This window comes from Siphateles boraxobius, unplaced genomic scaffold, assembly GCF_051911475.1.
Source record: "Siphateles boraxobius isolate OS27281-9 unplaced genomic scaffold, OSU_SipBor_1 90, whole genome shotgun sequence".
NCBI lineage: Eukaryota > Metazoa > Chordata > Actinopteri > Cypriniformes > Leuciscidae > Siphateles > Siphateles boraxobius.
This window is the reverse complement of record NW_027509220.1, coordinates 761,389-776,647: the sequence shown is the minus strand read 5'-3', so window position 1 is coordinate 776,647 and position 15,259 is coordinate 761,389. Positions and strand designations below refer to the sequence as shown.

At 41.8% G+C, this 15,259-nt stretch overlaps 1 protein-coding gene across 6 annotated transcripts in view; it reads right to left on the bottom strand.

The window, feature by feature from the left end:
* Positions 1-47: 47 nt before the first annotated feature.
* Positions 48-15,259, bottom strand: part of tanc2b (tetratricopeptide repeat, ankyrin repeat and coiled-coil containing 2b) — a 210,103-nt gene continuing 194,891 nt past the window's right edge. For 3 of the 6 annotated variants that reach the window (XM_077224633.1, XM_077224634.1, XM_077224636.1), the window contains 14 exons: positions 14,904-15,012; positions 14,671-14,793; positions 13,079-13,315; positions 10,034-10,465; positions 9,862-9,955; positions 8,294-8,427; positions 7,916-8,039; positions 7,655-7,830; positions 7,156-7,288; positions 6,023-6,055; positions 5,061-5,152; positions 4,811-4,957; positions 4,522-4,622; positions 48-4,445 (listed from right to left, as the gene is read on the bottom strand). In XM_077224633.1, coding sequence (XP_077080748.1) covers positions 2,369-4,445; positions 4,522-4,622; positions 4,811-4,957; positions 5,061-5,152; positions 6,023-6,055; positions 7,156-7,288; positions 7,655-7,830; positions 7,916-8,039; positions 8,294-8,427; positions 9,862-9,955; positions 10,034-10,465; positions 13,079-13,315; positions 14,671-14,793; positions 14,904-15,012 — 4,012 coding nt within the window. In that variant the 3' untranslated portion in view covers positions 48-2,368. The remainder of the gene's footprint in view (positions 4,446-4,521; positions 4,623-4,810; positions 4,958-5,060; positions 5,153-6,022; positions 6,056-7,155; positions 7,289-7,654; positions 7,831-7,915; positions 8,040-8,293; positions 8,428-9,861; positions 9,956-10,033; positions 10,466-13,078; positions 13,316-14,670; positions 14,794-14,903; positions 15,013-15,259) is intronic. The other 3 variants (XM_077224637.1, XM_077224635.1, XM_077224638.1) reach the window with 1 other exon arrangement.

Sequence of the window (15,259 nt, the reverse complement as noted above, 5' to 3'; positions counted from 1 at the left end):
AAAGTAACTCTTATTAAACATAGACCGTATAAAAATGACCACTGACATGATAAAAACACATTCTGGTTTATTGAAGTCATTAAACGTTGTCACAGCGCTCTGAAAGCTCACATTTACAGACGAGAAACTCTGCTTAGCAAGCAAATACATTAAAATCAACTCAAATCCAACAGAAAAATAAAAAGAATGGCCAAAACCTTTAGAGGTAAATGTCATATGAGTGTGAGACTTGTTGTGATCATTATTTCTGTTAAGTTCCTCTATTGGAGACATACGGCAGATTCACAAATGTCTGTGTATGTCGATTTCGGAGGGGAATGGAGGATAAATCATGCGTCAGGTTATGTACAGCAAAAATAAATTGCACTGAAAAACCACACCACTCTAAAGAGGCCCTTGATGAGCCCTCAGTTTTTATTTCACTTTTCCCCAAAGTTGACCATGAGGCATCTCTCGATTCAAGCAGGTTTACACTGACAGCAATAGAAAGGTGAATATGGTTGCCTTTAAGACAAGCTGTCTAGATATCTGTTCATATACTGTATTTTTGAGAAGACCAAAGCCACATTTAAGCTCTGCGTGTTGATAATATTGCATTCTGAAGCAGAGAATTTCAAAAGGAACTAGCTGAATATTGTTGTTGTTTTTTTATACACGACAAATACACTATTTCAAAACGGCTGGTTTGCATTTCGGTAGTGTGTGATGCCACTGAACTGTGTTTGACACGTGAGGCTCATCAAGTCCTTCTCGCGCAGCATTTGGCGGAGGAGAGCAGGATTTTGTTATGCATGAACACATTTGGCCACTATATACAGCAAGTACACTGCGCTCTATAAAGGCTGTTATATACACATTTTATATCTTTTTAAAAACATAATTTTGCTCTTTTATATTATTGTTCATTCATTTGCTTGAAAAATTAGAATTGCACCAAGGACAATGACTTCTATTTGTTTTCTAGTAGTACAACTAATCACAGGTTATTTTCCAGTGTTCACTGAACGTTCGTTAGTAAGGATGTCCTATCCCAGATCAAAAAAAAAAAAAAAAAAAAAAAACATCTTTAGCCCCCCCAATATTCACATTCCATACAATCCTCACGAATGAATAAAGTGCTCTCTTTTTTCAAAATGTCCAGACAGTCAGTGCAGACCAAAGTTACGAATAAAAGTTTAAAAGTTAAAACAAACATACTTCACTTGATATACTGATGCTTCTCTGTGACAATGCAATATTTCATTTCTTAGAACAATAAAGAAATTGAAAAAAAGAGAAGAAATTGTATTACTACCTTGCAAACGCCCCTGAAACTTTGTGTTGCGTAGTATACATACTGTAGAGTTCATAAGACGTCTATGGTGTGATACATTCTTCTACTTGAAATACGGCAGGATTGCCACTCCAGTACATGGTAATTTACTGAAATCATTTAATTTAAATAGACAAAAGCTATATGAGGGTTACTTGAAAATCTTATTAAGCTTATTCCCAAGAAATTCATTAAACTAATATTATTGCCACAGTACAACTGTGAATTTTGATAAACAATATTTCTGCTTGGGAACCAGAATTATAAGGTAATAACTGTAAAGATAATAACCTCCAGTCATAAACTCTGAATCATGATTTTAAAAATATCTAATACCATTTCCAAAAGCTCAAATCAATAGTTACAAAATTAAAGACATAAAGCCCAAACAAAAATGAAAAAATAAACTTGACACAAAGACTGCTTTAATATTTCTATACATCGTATAACTTAATTATAAATATTCCTTTTTTCCTTCCGTAACTACAGCTTAGTTTTCTGAAACATTTTTATTTCCTTTTTACAGTATTGAACAATCCAACAAAATGATGTCCAGAATGCCTAGCAAATTTCTTTAGTTTCATTGGGAAGAGAGAGAGTGTAAATGAGAGAGAGAATGAGTGGGAACACAGATTCCCAGTTTTATATCCGCTTTAGTGCTAGGAACGATGGCAAGACACTATTTCTCTGCATGTAGGCCTCTGTTGTGGAACGTCATTAAATGTGCTTTCTTATAATGTGCAGAGCTTTATAGAACATTTTTTACCTTTACATACTGTATTTTAATACTCCAAAAGGGTGCTGTCAGGATATTTGGAGCCTGTTCACCACATAAATTCTAAAAGTTTTTTTTTTCCAACAGAAGTAGGCACAGGTATTTGTACACACCTTTGTAACACTGTTTTTTTTAGTTTATTAAAAGTATGTCTAATATTCAGTTTCCCTTTAATTGAAATACTGGTTTTAATATCCTGCACCTACACAGTCCCATACGTACAACCTGACACAAACATTCACTGTCATACACACCTTTGTGCCCACCCTTTTGGGTGCCTATTAAACGTTTGACTCCACATAGGGTCTCTTTGGTTTGATGGGCGAGGTGGGACCTTGTCTGGCATCACGGGAAAGCTGGCGGTACATGTTCTCCTGGTACGCCTGTGCCACAGGCATTGTCCGCGCCACTTTAACATCCTGGTAAGTTGGCACCTGGCTCACCCGCTCTAGGAGGTCTCGATCACGGGCCCCTCCATTAGCAAGCTTGCCTAGGGAGGAGGGCTGCGGCTGGACGTAGTACTCCTCCTCTAGCAAGTGTCCATTCTGGGCATTATTGGTCTTATTGTAGTAGGCAATATTGCCTAGAGATGTAGGTGGGCTGTAGGAAGAGGCGGTGGAGGCTTGGTGGATCAAGTTGCCAGGCGACGTGGGGCTAGTGATGACCGATTCCATGGATGAAACGGGCCAGGCCCGGGAAGGCTGGAGAAGGTACTGCTGCTGAGTCCTTGCAGTCTTGTCGATGACGCCCATAAACGGAGTGGCCCGGGATCGGGCGGGTTCACCCAAGTAGAGTCCGCTCTGAGAGGGTGAGAGGGCAGATGGCTCATCGAAGCTTCGCTCATATGTGGTCTGCAACGGGATTTCCATTTGGGCCATGGAGGAGGAAGGCCTGAAGCCAGGGGCTAGATTGCAGCTGGAGCCTGAGGAGATATTACTGCTAGATGGGGAGAAGCGAAGATTAACGCTCTGGGAGTGGATCAGTGGTCTGGGGGTCGGTCCGTGCTGCTTTAGGTCACTTGTATTGGCACTAATAGGTCTACGCACTAGGTGGGGGATCTCCGGAGAGCCTAGTTGGCAAGGTGACAGAGCAGAGGCGGCCACTGCTCTCTCAAGTTCATGCTTGGAGACAGGATAGTATGCCGCTGACTGACTGCGGCTAATCTGGGGGGTTTGACTGAAACGCATGCCTCCAGGTCCCCCTGTAGTTGAACGGTAGGCTGAAGCAGGACGTTGAGGGATATCTTCTTTCCCCAAGTTTGACTCCAGAACCCCGGCAGGCCCACCTCGGCTCCCGTGCTGACAGAGAGCTCCCACACTAAGGCTGGATTGCACTTGAGACATTGACCGGCCATCCAACGAGGGCTGGTACACAAGTCTTGGCTCCCGATCTCTCTCCCTGTCCACATCCATGGAACATCCCTGATACCTGCTGCTGAGTGGATGCGCCAACTGGCTGTACACACTGTTACTGGGCTGGTTAGTGCGGACGATCTGTGCCATCGAGGCCTGCAGGCGAAGACCCTGGATCTGGTGGTGCTGGCTGGTCTGAGAGCTCTGGGAAGGCTGCGACTGGAGCTGGAAGGATCGCTGGCTGCTCATCTTCAACAGTGGCGATTTAGGGCGGCTAGGTAAAGGCTCCTGCTGGTAGCGGACTGGAGAGCCAGACTGGGAACGATATAGACACACACTCTCGACTGGAGGGCTTGCTCTGAATGGCCCCCCACGCCGAAGAGGAGATGGTGGAGGACTCTGATACTCCATACCCTGGTTCCCTCCACCGCCCATGGGTGGAGGGCTGAACCGGTACGAGGACTGATGGGAGGGCGAAGTATGGGGTGGACTCTGGCGGTAGTGAGAGTTCTGATGTGTTGGGGAGATACACGGGGAGGTGGACTGGTAACTATGATGGGTAGGAGATGACATGGAGGAGGAGCTCGGTTGGAACTCAAAGGCCTGCCCTCCAGATAGGTAGCCAGTGTCATGATGGGTCGGAGAAAGGGGTGGACTACGTATAATGGCAAGGCTTGAAGCATTCGAGTGAATATCAGAGGCAAGACCAATTGACACAGCTTCTAGCTCTTGTTCAAGGAAGTCATCATCCTCAAACAAGTCTTGAACAGGTTCCATGTCATCCAGTCTTGGCTCAGGAGGAGGGGTGTGATGAGGGGGCTCCTCATCTTCCTCCACTGGTAAGGGAGATGGTGGTGGAGACGGAGGAGGCTCAAGCTCTGGCTCCTCTGATTGAGTAACTTCCCTGTACTCTTCATCCACACGTTGAAGGAGGCGCTGGATTTCACGATTGTTGGGACACAACTTTATGGCTTCCCTCAGGTCTTCTAGTGCTTCAGCGAATTGCCTACAGAGTGGCAATGGAAATATTAAGCCATCTATAAGTAATTTGATGTGAAAGGAATGAAAGTAATGACCCCTACCTGCTGCTACGCTTGGCACGGGCTCTAGCATAGTATGCCTCATAAGACTTAGGCTTCAGTTCCAGAGCCTTGGTAGCAAACTCTTCCGCCATACCAAAGTCCTGTGACCAAGAAAGTGTGTTCAGTGAAATATATTTTTATTTTTGTATTCTGGGGGTTGACATTTCATTATTTTGCAGTTACAATATTACAGCATCACAAACATAAATCCAGAACCTTACTGTGTGCACTAATAACCGTAATGAGACTTTGGAAAGAGTATTTTTAGTAACGTTCATGCTGTTCTCACATTCATTTTCCTCCGACAGCGAGACAAGTTCAGGAACAAAGACACTTTGAGCTCTTTAAAGGTCTTGAGGTCCTCACTTAATCCTTCACGGGGAAATTTCTTCAGAGCATACTGGTAGCGCTGAGCTGCCTCCTTCACTTTACCCTTCTGCAAGAGAAAAGATGATTGACTGTGTAAATACATAGAGCCAAGGTCTTTGTTCTAGACAAATCTGTGCAAACATTAGAGGTAAATGATGAGTATATCTGACCTTGTAGAAGCCATCTCCTTCCTCTAACAGTTTGCTCAGTAGGATAATCATGATGTCAGGTTTAGATGTCGCCATTGCCCAGGTAGCAGGACCTATGGGGTAACAGGATGTTTGATGGGTCAAAATGGACAATCAAAGGTTTGAGGGGAAAACATGGAGAGAGACGAGGAGTGCAGAACACTCAGGAATCATAACAAACAGATGAAGGCATGGACAACAGGATGAGGATGCCTTCAGGGCGAACTCAGCTTCTCATTCCCTGTAACCTTTCATCTTTAACCATTAACAATGCTGCTATTGTTTAATACAGGATTCCCCAAACTCTTTGCCATGCTTCAACTGTTGCCTATATAATGCAAGTAAATGGGGAACAAAACAACATTGGACCCTACTGAAAAAAAAAAAAAAAAATAATAATTTTTGGGAGAACCATCCCTTTAAATGATCTAAAGAAATGCCCCATGACATTTTGGGAGTTATGTTAATCTTTACATTAATAGCTCACATAAATTTCAAACTAATTTAATACATTATCATAAGATTCTATTTTCATAATTTGGGAAACCCATCTATTGTCTGTCTCTCTTTATATTTCTCTATATACCTACCTAGATAAATATAAAGAGAGACAGACAATAGATGGACAGACAGTCAGAAGATAGATAGATAGATAGATAGATAGATAGATAGATAGATAGATAGATAGATAGATAGATAGATAGATAGATAGATAGATAGACAGACAGAAAGACATCCCTTTGAACTAGGTACTATGTAACTGTCTACTCCCAAAAATAATCACAGGCACCATGATTAAAATCCCTATACAGAACACTTCATCAGAACAGTGTCAGTTAAACCTACAGCACCCAAACACACCACTGGACACAGAATATAGAGAAGAGAGCTGCCTGGATGCCTGAAGGGAAGCAAGATGCGAGCAGCCCGAGCACAAGCATTACCTCTTTTGTGGCGACTCGGCAGTGTCTGACATCCTGTGGCCAGAGGTCAGGGGTTGTGAGAGCGAGGGAATGAGGATTAGGGTTGTGGGGAGAGTGAGATGAGGTGAGCAGCACAACCAGAGGTGGTTATGAGAGTGGTGTGTGTGTAGGTGAGTGAAAGTGGGAGAAAGAAGAAGTGAAGAGAGAATGGCGGTGGTTGTGGAAGAAAAGTGAGGGGGAACACAAAAAAGCAGCCGTGAGTGGTGGGGAATAAGAGCTTCAGCTAAAGAATAGAAAATTAAAAGTTAAACAACAAAACAGCACCAGCACTAACAACGTTAAACTATCTCTCACCAACCATTGAGTTGACAAACAGAAAGATTTTCTCAGCAAGAGAAACAGGTAGAGAGTGAAAACAAAATGCAAACACCACAAACGAAAAGGGTCACAGTTCCAGAGAGAGATGCATTGACCAAGAGCACCTGGAGTAAGTGAAGTAAAGCACAGAGCAACAGAATGCTAAAGCAGCCAAGCACAAGCTGAGCTAAAGGTAAAAACATACACATACATGTTGGTTTTTGTATCATGGTCCGGACTCTAGTTATAAGCCGATTTCCTTTAGGGGGCATTTGCTGGTTTTGGTTGGTTTTGGTTTCACTATGCTTGTGGGGACATTTGTTTCCCACAATGTTGGCAAAGCCTGAGCCACACACACTAGGTATGTTTACATGTAAATATTTTCATCAATTGGAATGAATCTGATCCATTTTCAGATATGAAGCCTAAACTTTGCAATCCGATTCACATATTCATTTACATGTGCATTACATGTATTCTGAACCAGTTGGTGCATTCTGAGCCTTCACTGACCAGTTTGTAAGGTGTAAAATACATGTAAATATACACATCACGGCACTGCAAATGTGGGCAAAAAACGTTTAAATCCAATTGAAAAAAGTGTATAGATTCAAGCGTTTACATGCTTACTTTTTTCATGATAGATCAGATTATTTCAGGTCTACAATACTCCTTCCAATCCGTTTGAGATGTAATTTAGATTGAGTTCAACTGGATCGATTTTTCAATCTGCTTGAACCATCAATCCAACTACTAACAGATTATTTGGTTGCATGTAAACGTAGCTATTGTCGTACCGATTTTGGCTCCTTTTTTCAGCAGGGCGACCACCACCGATGTGTTTCTGCAGCCGACTGCCCGGTCCAGAGGACGCATTCCACTGTAATCCACGTGCTCTATCAAAGCCCCATGATCCACCAGGAACTGCACCTGAGACAGAAAAAGAGCACGAAAAGAAAAGAGATTCATCTACAGGAAACGCTGTAGCATAATAGGTCAAAACAGCCAAAAGGGTGATGCCAGGTTTGGAGGATCTTCTTCGAATGCTTTTGGAGGAATTACTTTTCACTTTTCACAGCAAGTCTATGAGGTTTTAGGAATTTTGAATAGTTCACTAAGGGAAAACCATATATCCAATTAGTTATAATAGTATGGAGATTTGCTAACCAGAGTCAAAATAGGCTGAAGGCATCTGGTGAATGTAGTTTGAAAGAACTAGGAGGAAATTTTGGTCCAGACTAAGTATTTTGAAAAATATTAACCCAAAATTGTCAAGCCAACTGAAATATCGCTCACCACATCTGAGTCTCCATAGAAGGCGGCCAGATCGAGAGGCGTCCGTCCGTTTTTATCAGCATGGTCCGTCGCGGCACCCCTTTCCACCAAGCAACGAACCACAGACAGATGTCCTTTCAAACATGCCCAGCTGAGCGCAGTGAGACCCTCCTTATCCATAAGATCCATAGACGCACCTACAAATACACAAAAGACATGATGAGGTACAGTATAAGTTTCATAAAACTGCCCCCTTGTGTCATAAAGGTGTATATCATGTACCCTGAGCCATTAGGAACTCCGCCGTGTCCAGGTGCCCTTCTGAGGCGGCCATCATGAGCGGAGTACGGCCTTGTTTATCAGCCAGGTTTACGTCTGCTCCATGCAACACCAACAGATCCACAATCTGAAAGGCAAACATGTAGACAAATTTAAAATGGACAAAGATGGAAAAAGAGTCTTTAGAAGTGAAAGTGACATGTAAAGGCCAAGTATAGTAACATTTGTCCAACCCATCCGAATTAGTGCACACACACACTGCAAACTCTGGACACACACACACACCCGGAGAAGTGGGCAGCCATTTTGTTGTGATGCCCAGGGAAAATCATATCTCGAAACACTTCAGGGATATGCAGATATGCAGGTAATATCAATTACCTGCCAGTGCCCTTGACGCACAGAGCTGAAGAGTGGCACTACCCCTCTCCGATTAGGCTGTGCCACAGCAGAGCCCTGCTCCAACAGCAGCCGACAGACATCCAGCTTTCCTCTCCCTGCTGCTGCTGACAGTGCTGAGGAGGAGAGCAGGACAGAGCTGTCAATCATCAGCTACCTGTCTAGACAGTCAAGTCCCCTTTATTTATAGCGCTTTATACAATAGCTTTACAGAGATAACAGGAAAATTATGCATTTCAGCTGTTGTTCAGCTGAAGTCAGTTCAGTGCTGATACGGTTCCGTTGTTAAAGATCATAAATTATTAAATTGGTTCATTTTAATCTATAAAGCAGCTCTGCAAAAAAATGATGCCATCACCCAGCTCAATCAGGGCAGTCAGACAGAATTTTAAAGCTCAAAAAGAGCACATTATATGCATTCTTCACACAGAAAGCAAAGCCAAATGGCAATGCGATTGCAAGAAGAGAAGTAGGAGGAATGTTAAATATATTTCATTCAACATGCCTCACCAAGTATTGCAGTACAACGAAAGGGAAAGAGGTTTTTTCATCAAGTTTACACAGTCAAGTCACTTGTGGCTAAGCACTTTAAAGTTTATCTTTAAATTTAATCTCCACCAATCAAACTCACTACTCTCTCAAACTACAAAAAAATAAATATATATATATATATAATTTTTTCAATAAATATAAAATGTTTCTATATACACAATCAACATCTTTAAATCAACAGATTTAATTAATTTCATGTTGATTTTTTATGTGATTGTTTTTCGCAATGCATCATGGGATTGTTGTTTTTTAAATTATTAAAGCTGTTAAAGGGATAGTAAACAAAAAATTCTGTCATTAATTACTCACCTTCACGTCTTTCCAAACCCGTAAGACTTTTGTTCATCTTCAGAACAAAAATGAAGATTTTTTTGATAAAATCAGAGATTTCCGTCCCTCATTTGATCGCTACACATCTACCACTTTGACGCTTCAAAAAGTTCATACAGAGATTGTAAAACTAATCCATATGAACTGAGCGATTTCCGATCTCTTTATGAACTTTTTGAAGCGTTAAAGTGGTAGTTATATGAACTGTCAATATCTCAGGTTTCATTAAAAGTGTTTCGAGAATGAACGAAAGTCTTGCAGGTTTGGAACGACATGAAGGTGAGTAATTAATGACAGAATTTTCAGTTTTGAGTGAACTATCCCTTTAAGTACACAGTCTAGTAGCTTTGTCTTTTTTCTGATTTCCTTTTTTGCTTCTAATCAAACTTTGTACTGTTGTGATTCTTCCCATAGCTGGTTGGTTTGGTTCACAGCTTATAGCTCTTAAATTAATATTTTCTAAAACTCCCTGTGGCAAAAATGAAAAAGAAGAATATTTCCCAAACCAAAGCTGCTAGAAAAAGAGTGATTGATCAAAATAGTGAATGTACAGTTCTCTAAATCAGCTACTTTAGAATCTCATGTCAGTAAGGACGCTGCCTTAGTTGGCATCTCACAATATTTTAGTATACAATTATTTGATAAATAATGTAAGAGTGAAGCTTTACCTGTCTCACCCCACAGGGTATCAAAGCTGTTAATCTGGGCACGTTGAGTGTCCTCTTCATCCCTCTCAGGCAAGTCCAAGAGATAAGATACAATCTTAAAGACATAGACACAATTAGTATCTATATGAGCAAGAAGCATGCAGGGAATTGTGAGACACCAGCAGGGCATTACCTCTGTGTAACCCATGCTCGCTGCCGCTATAAGGGCCTGCTGTACTGCGAGGCTCTTGTTGAAGGTCACAGGCTGTGGCGATGTCCTAGTGTCTGCTTGAGTCTGTTGTTCCGACTCTTCTGGAGTCTCTTCTTGCTCCTCCTCCTTCTGCTCGGACTCCTGTGGTGTCTGCACTGAATCCTCCTGTGGCTCAGGGCTGGACGGCTGTGATTCCAGAGGCGTGGCTTGAGTGGGAGAGGGCGTGGCTTCTGGCGGTGTGGGGGAGGGCGTGGCCTGTGTTGGGGAGGGCGTGTCTTGTGACTGTGTAGGGGACGGGGTCTGGAGGTGTGTTTGGCCCCAGTCGCTCTGAATGAGGAACTTCACCACCTCCAGGTGCCCCCTAAGAGCGGCGTGCACTAGTGCACACTGACCGTGCTTGTCTGAGTGGTCGAGCTATGGAGAGGACACACACACACAAATATTACTCAGCAAAGTGTGATGCGAACTGAGCACACAAAAGCCAAAATCGGACGCTTATATATTATTGACTGGCTTAATGAAATTTCCATGAATCATAGATGGATTTTTTATTAGCCCTACAGGCAGAAGAAGTGCATTTACAAAGTTCTGTGGCACTAAAATGGAGAGGAATATCTAATCCAGCGTTTCTCAGTGAGGGCATTGAGATGTTCTAGGAGGGCTTTTGTTTAAGGTGAGTTTATGCCAACGATTCACGACGAGATGAGCTAAAACTTGTAGCTTACTTGAAAAAGAATATGGTTTGCAACACCGTCAGTGCATCCGAAATCTATATAGTATGAATATGGGTATTATGAATGTAATCCGCCATGTTGTTACTGTCACGTGACCTACCAGCGTCAGCTGCATCGCTTCACTGTCATTCACAAATCCTCTCCTGTGTCCATTTAAGTAGTAGGTCATGATGGTACTTTTTACTTACTTTTTTTATGTTGGCGTACTGTTTTTCACATACAATATAGTAGGAAAGTATTCAATTTCAGATGCAGTTTATAGACTGGATGCATCAATGCAAACATTTCAAATTCATTGTCCTGTTGTCAGAAGTAGCACAAATGCATGTGCAAACACGTTTACTTGCGTTTACTCTGTCGCTCATGTCTGGTGTTGACAGGCTATAAAACCTTCTAGTTTACAACAAAGCGATTAGTTGAAACGGTGTATCGTTTCCATAGCGATGACTTATTACTTCAGGGTTTCTAACAGGTTTCTAACAACAATAATAATAATTATTATTATTATTATTTCTTAATCATATTGGTGTAACTCAAAATTTTCTTCTGATAATATAATTTGATATTACATTTTTAAACCTACAATATATTCAATTAGAAAAGTGCAAAAGAGAAGCATTTTTACAAGTGGACTCTTTAATAACATCAAGAGTAGCTTCAGTGTAGTTAGCCTAATCTTTTTAAATGGGTAGCTTCTAGGGCTGTAACATGCATTCGACCGAACCGTCACGGTACGGTCAAACAGTCAGACAACATACAGTCAGTCACAGGCGATCCACACTACAATCCAGAAGGGGGAGCGCTCGGTAATGTAATGCTGTTTGCTAACCGCCACAACAGAAAAAAAGAGCAGAAAGAAGAGACGATCTACGCACCAACCCAAAAACGAGAGTTCAGATGACACACAAGAGCTTGCTAGAAGTCTATTTTTTTTTTTGTGATGTGCTCCACAAACTTCAAGGAAAGGAAACTGGGACGGCAGAAAGCGGCATCCTATTTGTTTTCTTTATTTTATATAAGCACAATATTTTAATAATAATAATAATAATGATAATAATAATGCGTTACATTTATATAGTGCTTTTCTAGGTACTCAAAGCGCTTTTACATATGGAAGGGGGAATCTCCTCAACCACCACCAATGTGCAGCTCCACCTGGATGATGCGACGGCAGCCATATTGCATAGTGCCAGAACGCCCACCACACACACAAACACACACCACACACACACACACACACACACACACACACACACACACACACACACACACACACACACACACACACACACACACACACACACACACACACACACACACACACACACACACACACACACACACACACACACTGGTGGAGAGGAGACAGTAATGAAGCCAATCAGTATATGGGGATGATTAGGAGGCCATGATGGACCGAGGCCAAGGGGGAAATTTGGCCAGGATGCCGGGGTTACACCCCTACTCTTTTTCCGAAGGACGTCCTTGGATTTTTTAATGACCACAGAGAGTCAGGACCTCGGTATAACGTCTCATCTGAAGGACGGCGATACTCTTTGACAGTATAGTGTCCCCAACACTTTACTGTGGCGTTAGGACCCACACAGAGCACAGGATGAGCGCCCCCTGCTGGCCTCACTAACACCTCTTCCAGCAGAAACATGGTTTTCCCAGGAGGTCTCCCATCCAGGTACTGACCAGACTCAAACCTTCTTAGCTTCAGTGGGCAGCCAGTCTTGGGCTACAGGGTGATATGGCTGCTGGCCAAAGTTTTGTTTTTATTGTGAGTGTAAACATATATGTCTTACTCTTATCTGTATGACCACAAATTATGGAGTATTTTAAGTTGTTTCCACTGTTATAATGTGACAAAATCATTTGACATTGTGACCTATGCACATTCTGTTTACTGCTAAGTGCTTAATACACTAAAGGAGGCTGTACTGTAGCAACTACCTCAGGGGACTAAATGCTGCTAGTTGGAACAAACTGTAATTTGCACTACTGTCTGTTCAAAATAAACTAAAAGAAAGCAAGCATTGGGGATTTGTTGCTTGTACCGAACTCGTATCGAACCGTGACCCCAAAACCGAGGTACATACCGAACCGTGACTTTTGTGTACCGTTACACCCCTAGTAGCTTGACTAGCTAAAGTATCTGCAATTTACAGGGTTTTTTAACATTGAGTACTTAATCTTAGAAACCCAACAGCATTTATCGTGCTCAAAGTATAAATTGTGAATAATGAATTCTAGCACTTTTAATGTAAGCATCTGTCAGACACTGTCGTACCTTTGCTTTCCTCTTGCAGAGGGCGGTAACTATGCCCAGGTGTCCAGCGGCGGCTGCGTATCCCAGAGGAGTGAGGCCGCTCTCAGATGCAGAGTCCAAACTGGCACCATATTCCAGCAGCAGGTTCACCATGTCAGCGTAACCCTGGTGAGCGTGCACACACAGCACCGGAGCGTTGTTCAACACCTCCGTACGGTAGTTCACATTAGCGCCGCCCAACATCAGCAGCCGCGACACCTAAGGAAAAATTCAAATGCCCATATTATGCTCAATTACAATTAGTTTTGTGGGTTCCTAAAACATATTTTAATGATTTAATGTAAAAAAAAAACATTATCTTCCTCATGCTATTCATTGCTGTAGCACTTCTGCTCTAATTGGTTAGCTGACTGTTGTGATTGGTCAAATGCTATTAGAGCGTGTGTGAGAATAGAAATGCCAGGTTTCAGCTCTAAGTCAGTTAACGTAGTGTGATAGCGTAGAGCTACGTCACACGTAGGCTCACTATAGGCCGACGCTGGTCATATGTGTGATGCGTGTGACGTACAACACAGAAGCACTGCGCTGTTACACTAGTGAACTGACTCGAGGCCCACAGAGAAGGAAATTAATAGTTGAAATAAAGTTGTTATTTTTGTTGTTTTTTTGCGCACAAAAAGTATTCTCGTCGCTTGATAAACTTAAGATTGAGCCACTGTAGTCACTTGGACTATTTTAACAATGTCTTAAATAACTTTTCGGGGAGCAAGTTTCATTCCCTTAAGAAACCTATGGAGGAGTGATCCAGCTCTCAGATTTCATCAAAAATATCTTAATTTGTGTTCCGAAGATGAACGAAGGTCTTACGGGGTTGAACAACATGAGGGTGAGTAAATACTGACAGAATTTTCATTTTTGGGTGAACTATCCCTTTAAGGAGTCGAGAACTTCACATACTTTTGAAAATCCAGCATTTAGTTGATACTGATAAGTGCTTGTTGTCAAAGTTGTAAACCTGACGGCGTTCTTTTATGAGGGGGTTTGGCGTCACAATGGCTTTGTTTCCAGGCGGACTGGTAAAGAACGTGACACACTGGTCTCACGGAAATCCTGTAGATTTCAACCAATCAGATGAAGACTACGAAACTCCCAAAATGTTTCCAATTTTGTGTACCTTATGCATCAGACGTTTAGCCAAAGGTCCATGAGCTGAAACTATATTGATGGTACTGTGGTGTCAGTATTGGAAGTCCATAGAATGTTTTTTTGCCCTCACCACAAAAAAACAAAAAAACAGCGTCTCCTCAACATAGCGAAATCACTTACCCAACGTTCTGTGAGTAAGCGATCAATGTGCAAATGTGTAACATGATAACGCAGCTAAGTCACGGAAATAATAACAGGACTACAAACGAGGCGTTTCTTTTGGAGAGATTCACTCCCTTTGGACTTTGTAACTTTGCAGATCATTTACATCTACAGTATATACACACTGACTAAAGGAAAGGTAAAATAAAAAAAACATAATAGGTTACTTTAAAGTAAACAGTGAATCCATAATGTTGGTTTTAGAGTAAGATACAAATGTAACATCTGTAAAAGTGGAGCAGTACCTTTATGTTAGGTGTGTAAAGGTTTCTGAGTGATGAAAGCGCGGTAGATAAACTCTCTGTACTGTATGACACCCACAGCCCTTGCAAGATGGATGAAGAGACCCCGACCTTCTTACTCAGGCCCTACAGTATGATACAATAATGGAACAAAAATCCTTAATGCATGAAAGCATTAGCTGTAAAATATGAGCATTATGGTGATCTATTATTACATCCTTGAATAACACTCTTACCTTGAATATGTGTGCTTTCAGTATATGGTGACCCAGTTCAATTGTCTGCTGTCTATTAAGTTTGTTTTCTTGTCTGGAGAACCAGAAAGCCAGAAGAGTATGGCCATTCCTTCAAAAAAACCAAACATGTAAGAAACATAAAAAACTTCAAGCTACAGTTCTCAGAAAACATCATAATATTCTCATAGATCAATCTTTTCTACTGATATAAAAGTTGTTAGAAGACGTACATGTTGCGTCAGATTCTCATTCTCACACCTTGATTTAGGTGAACATCCTAAAGGCCCGGTTTCACAGACAGGTTTTAGATTAAGCCAGGATTAGGCCTTAGTTCAATTAGGACATTTAAGTAGCTT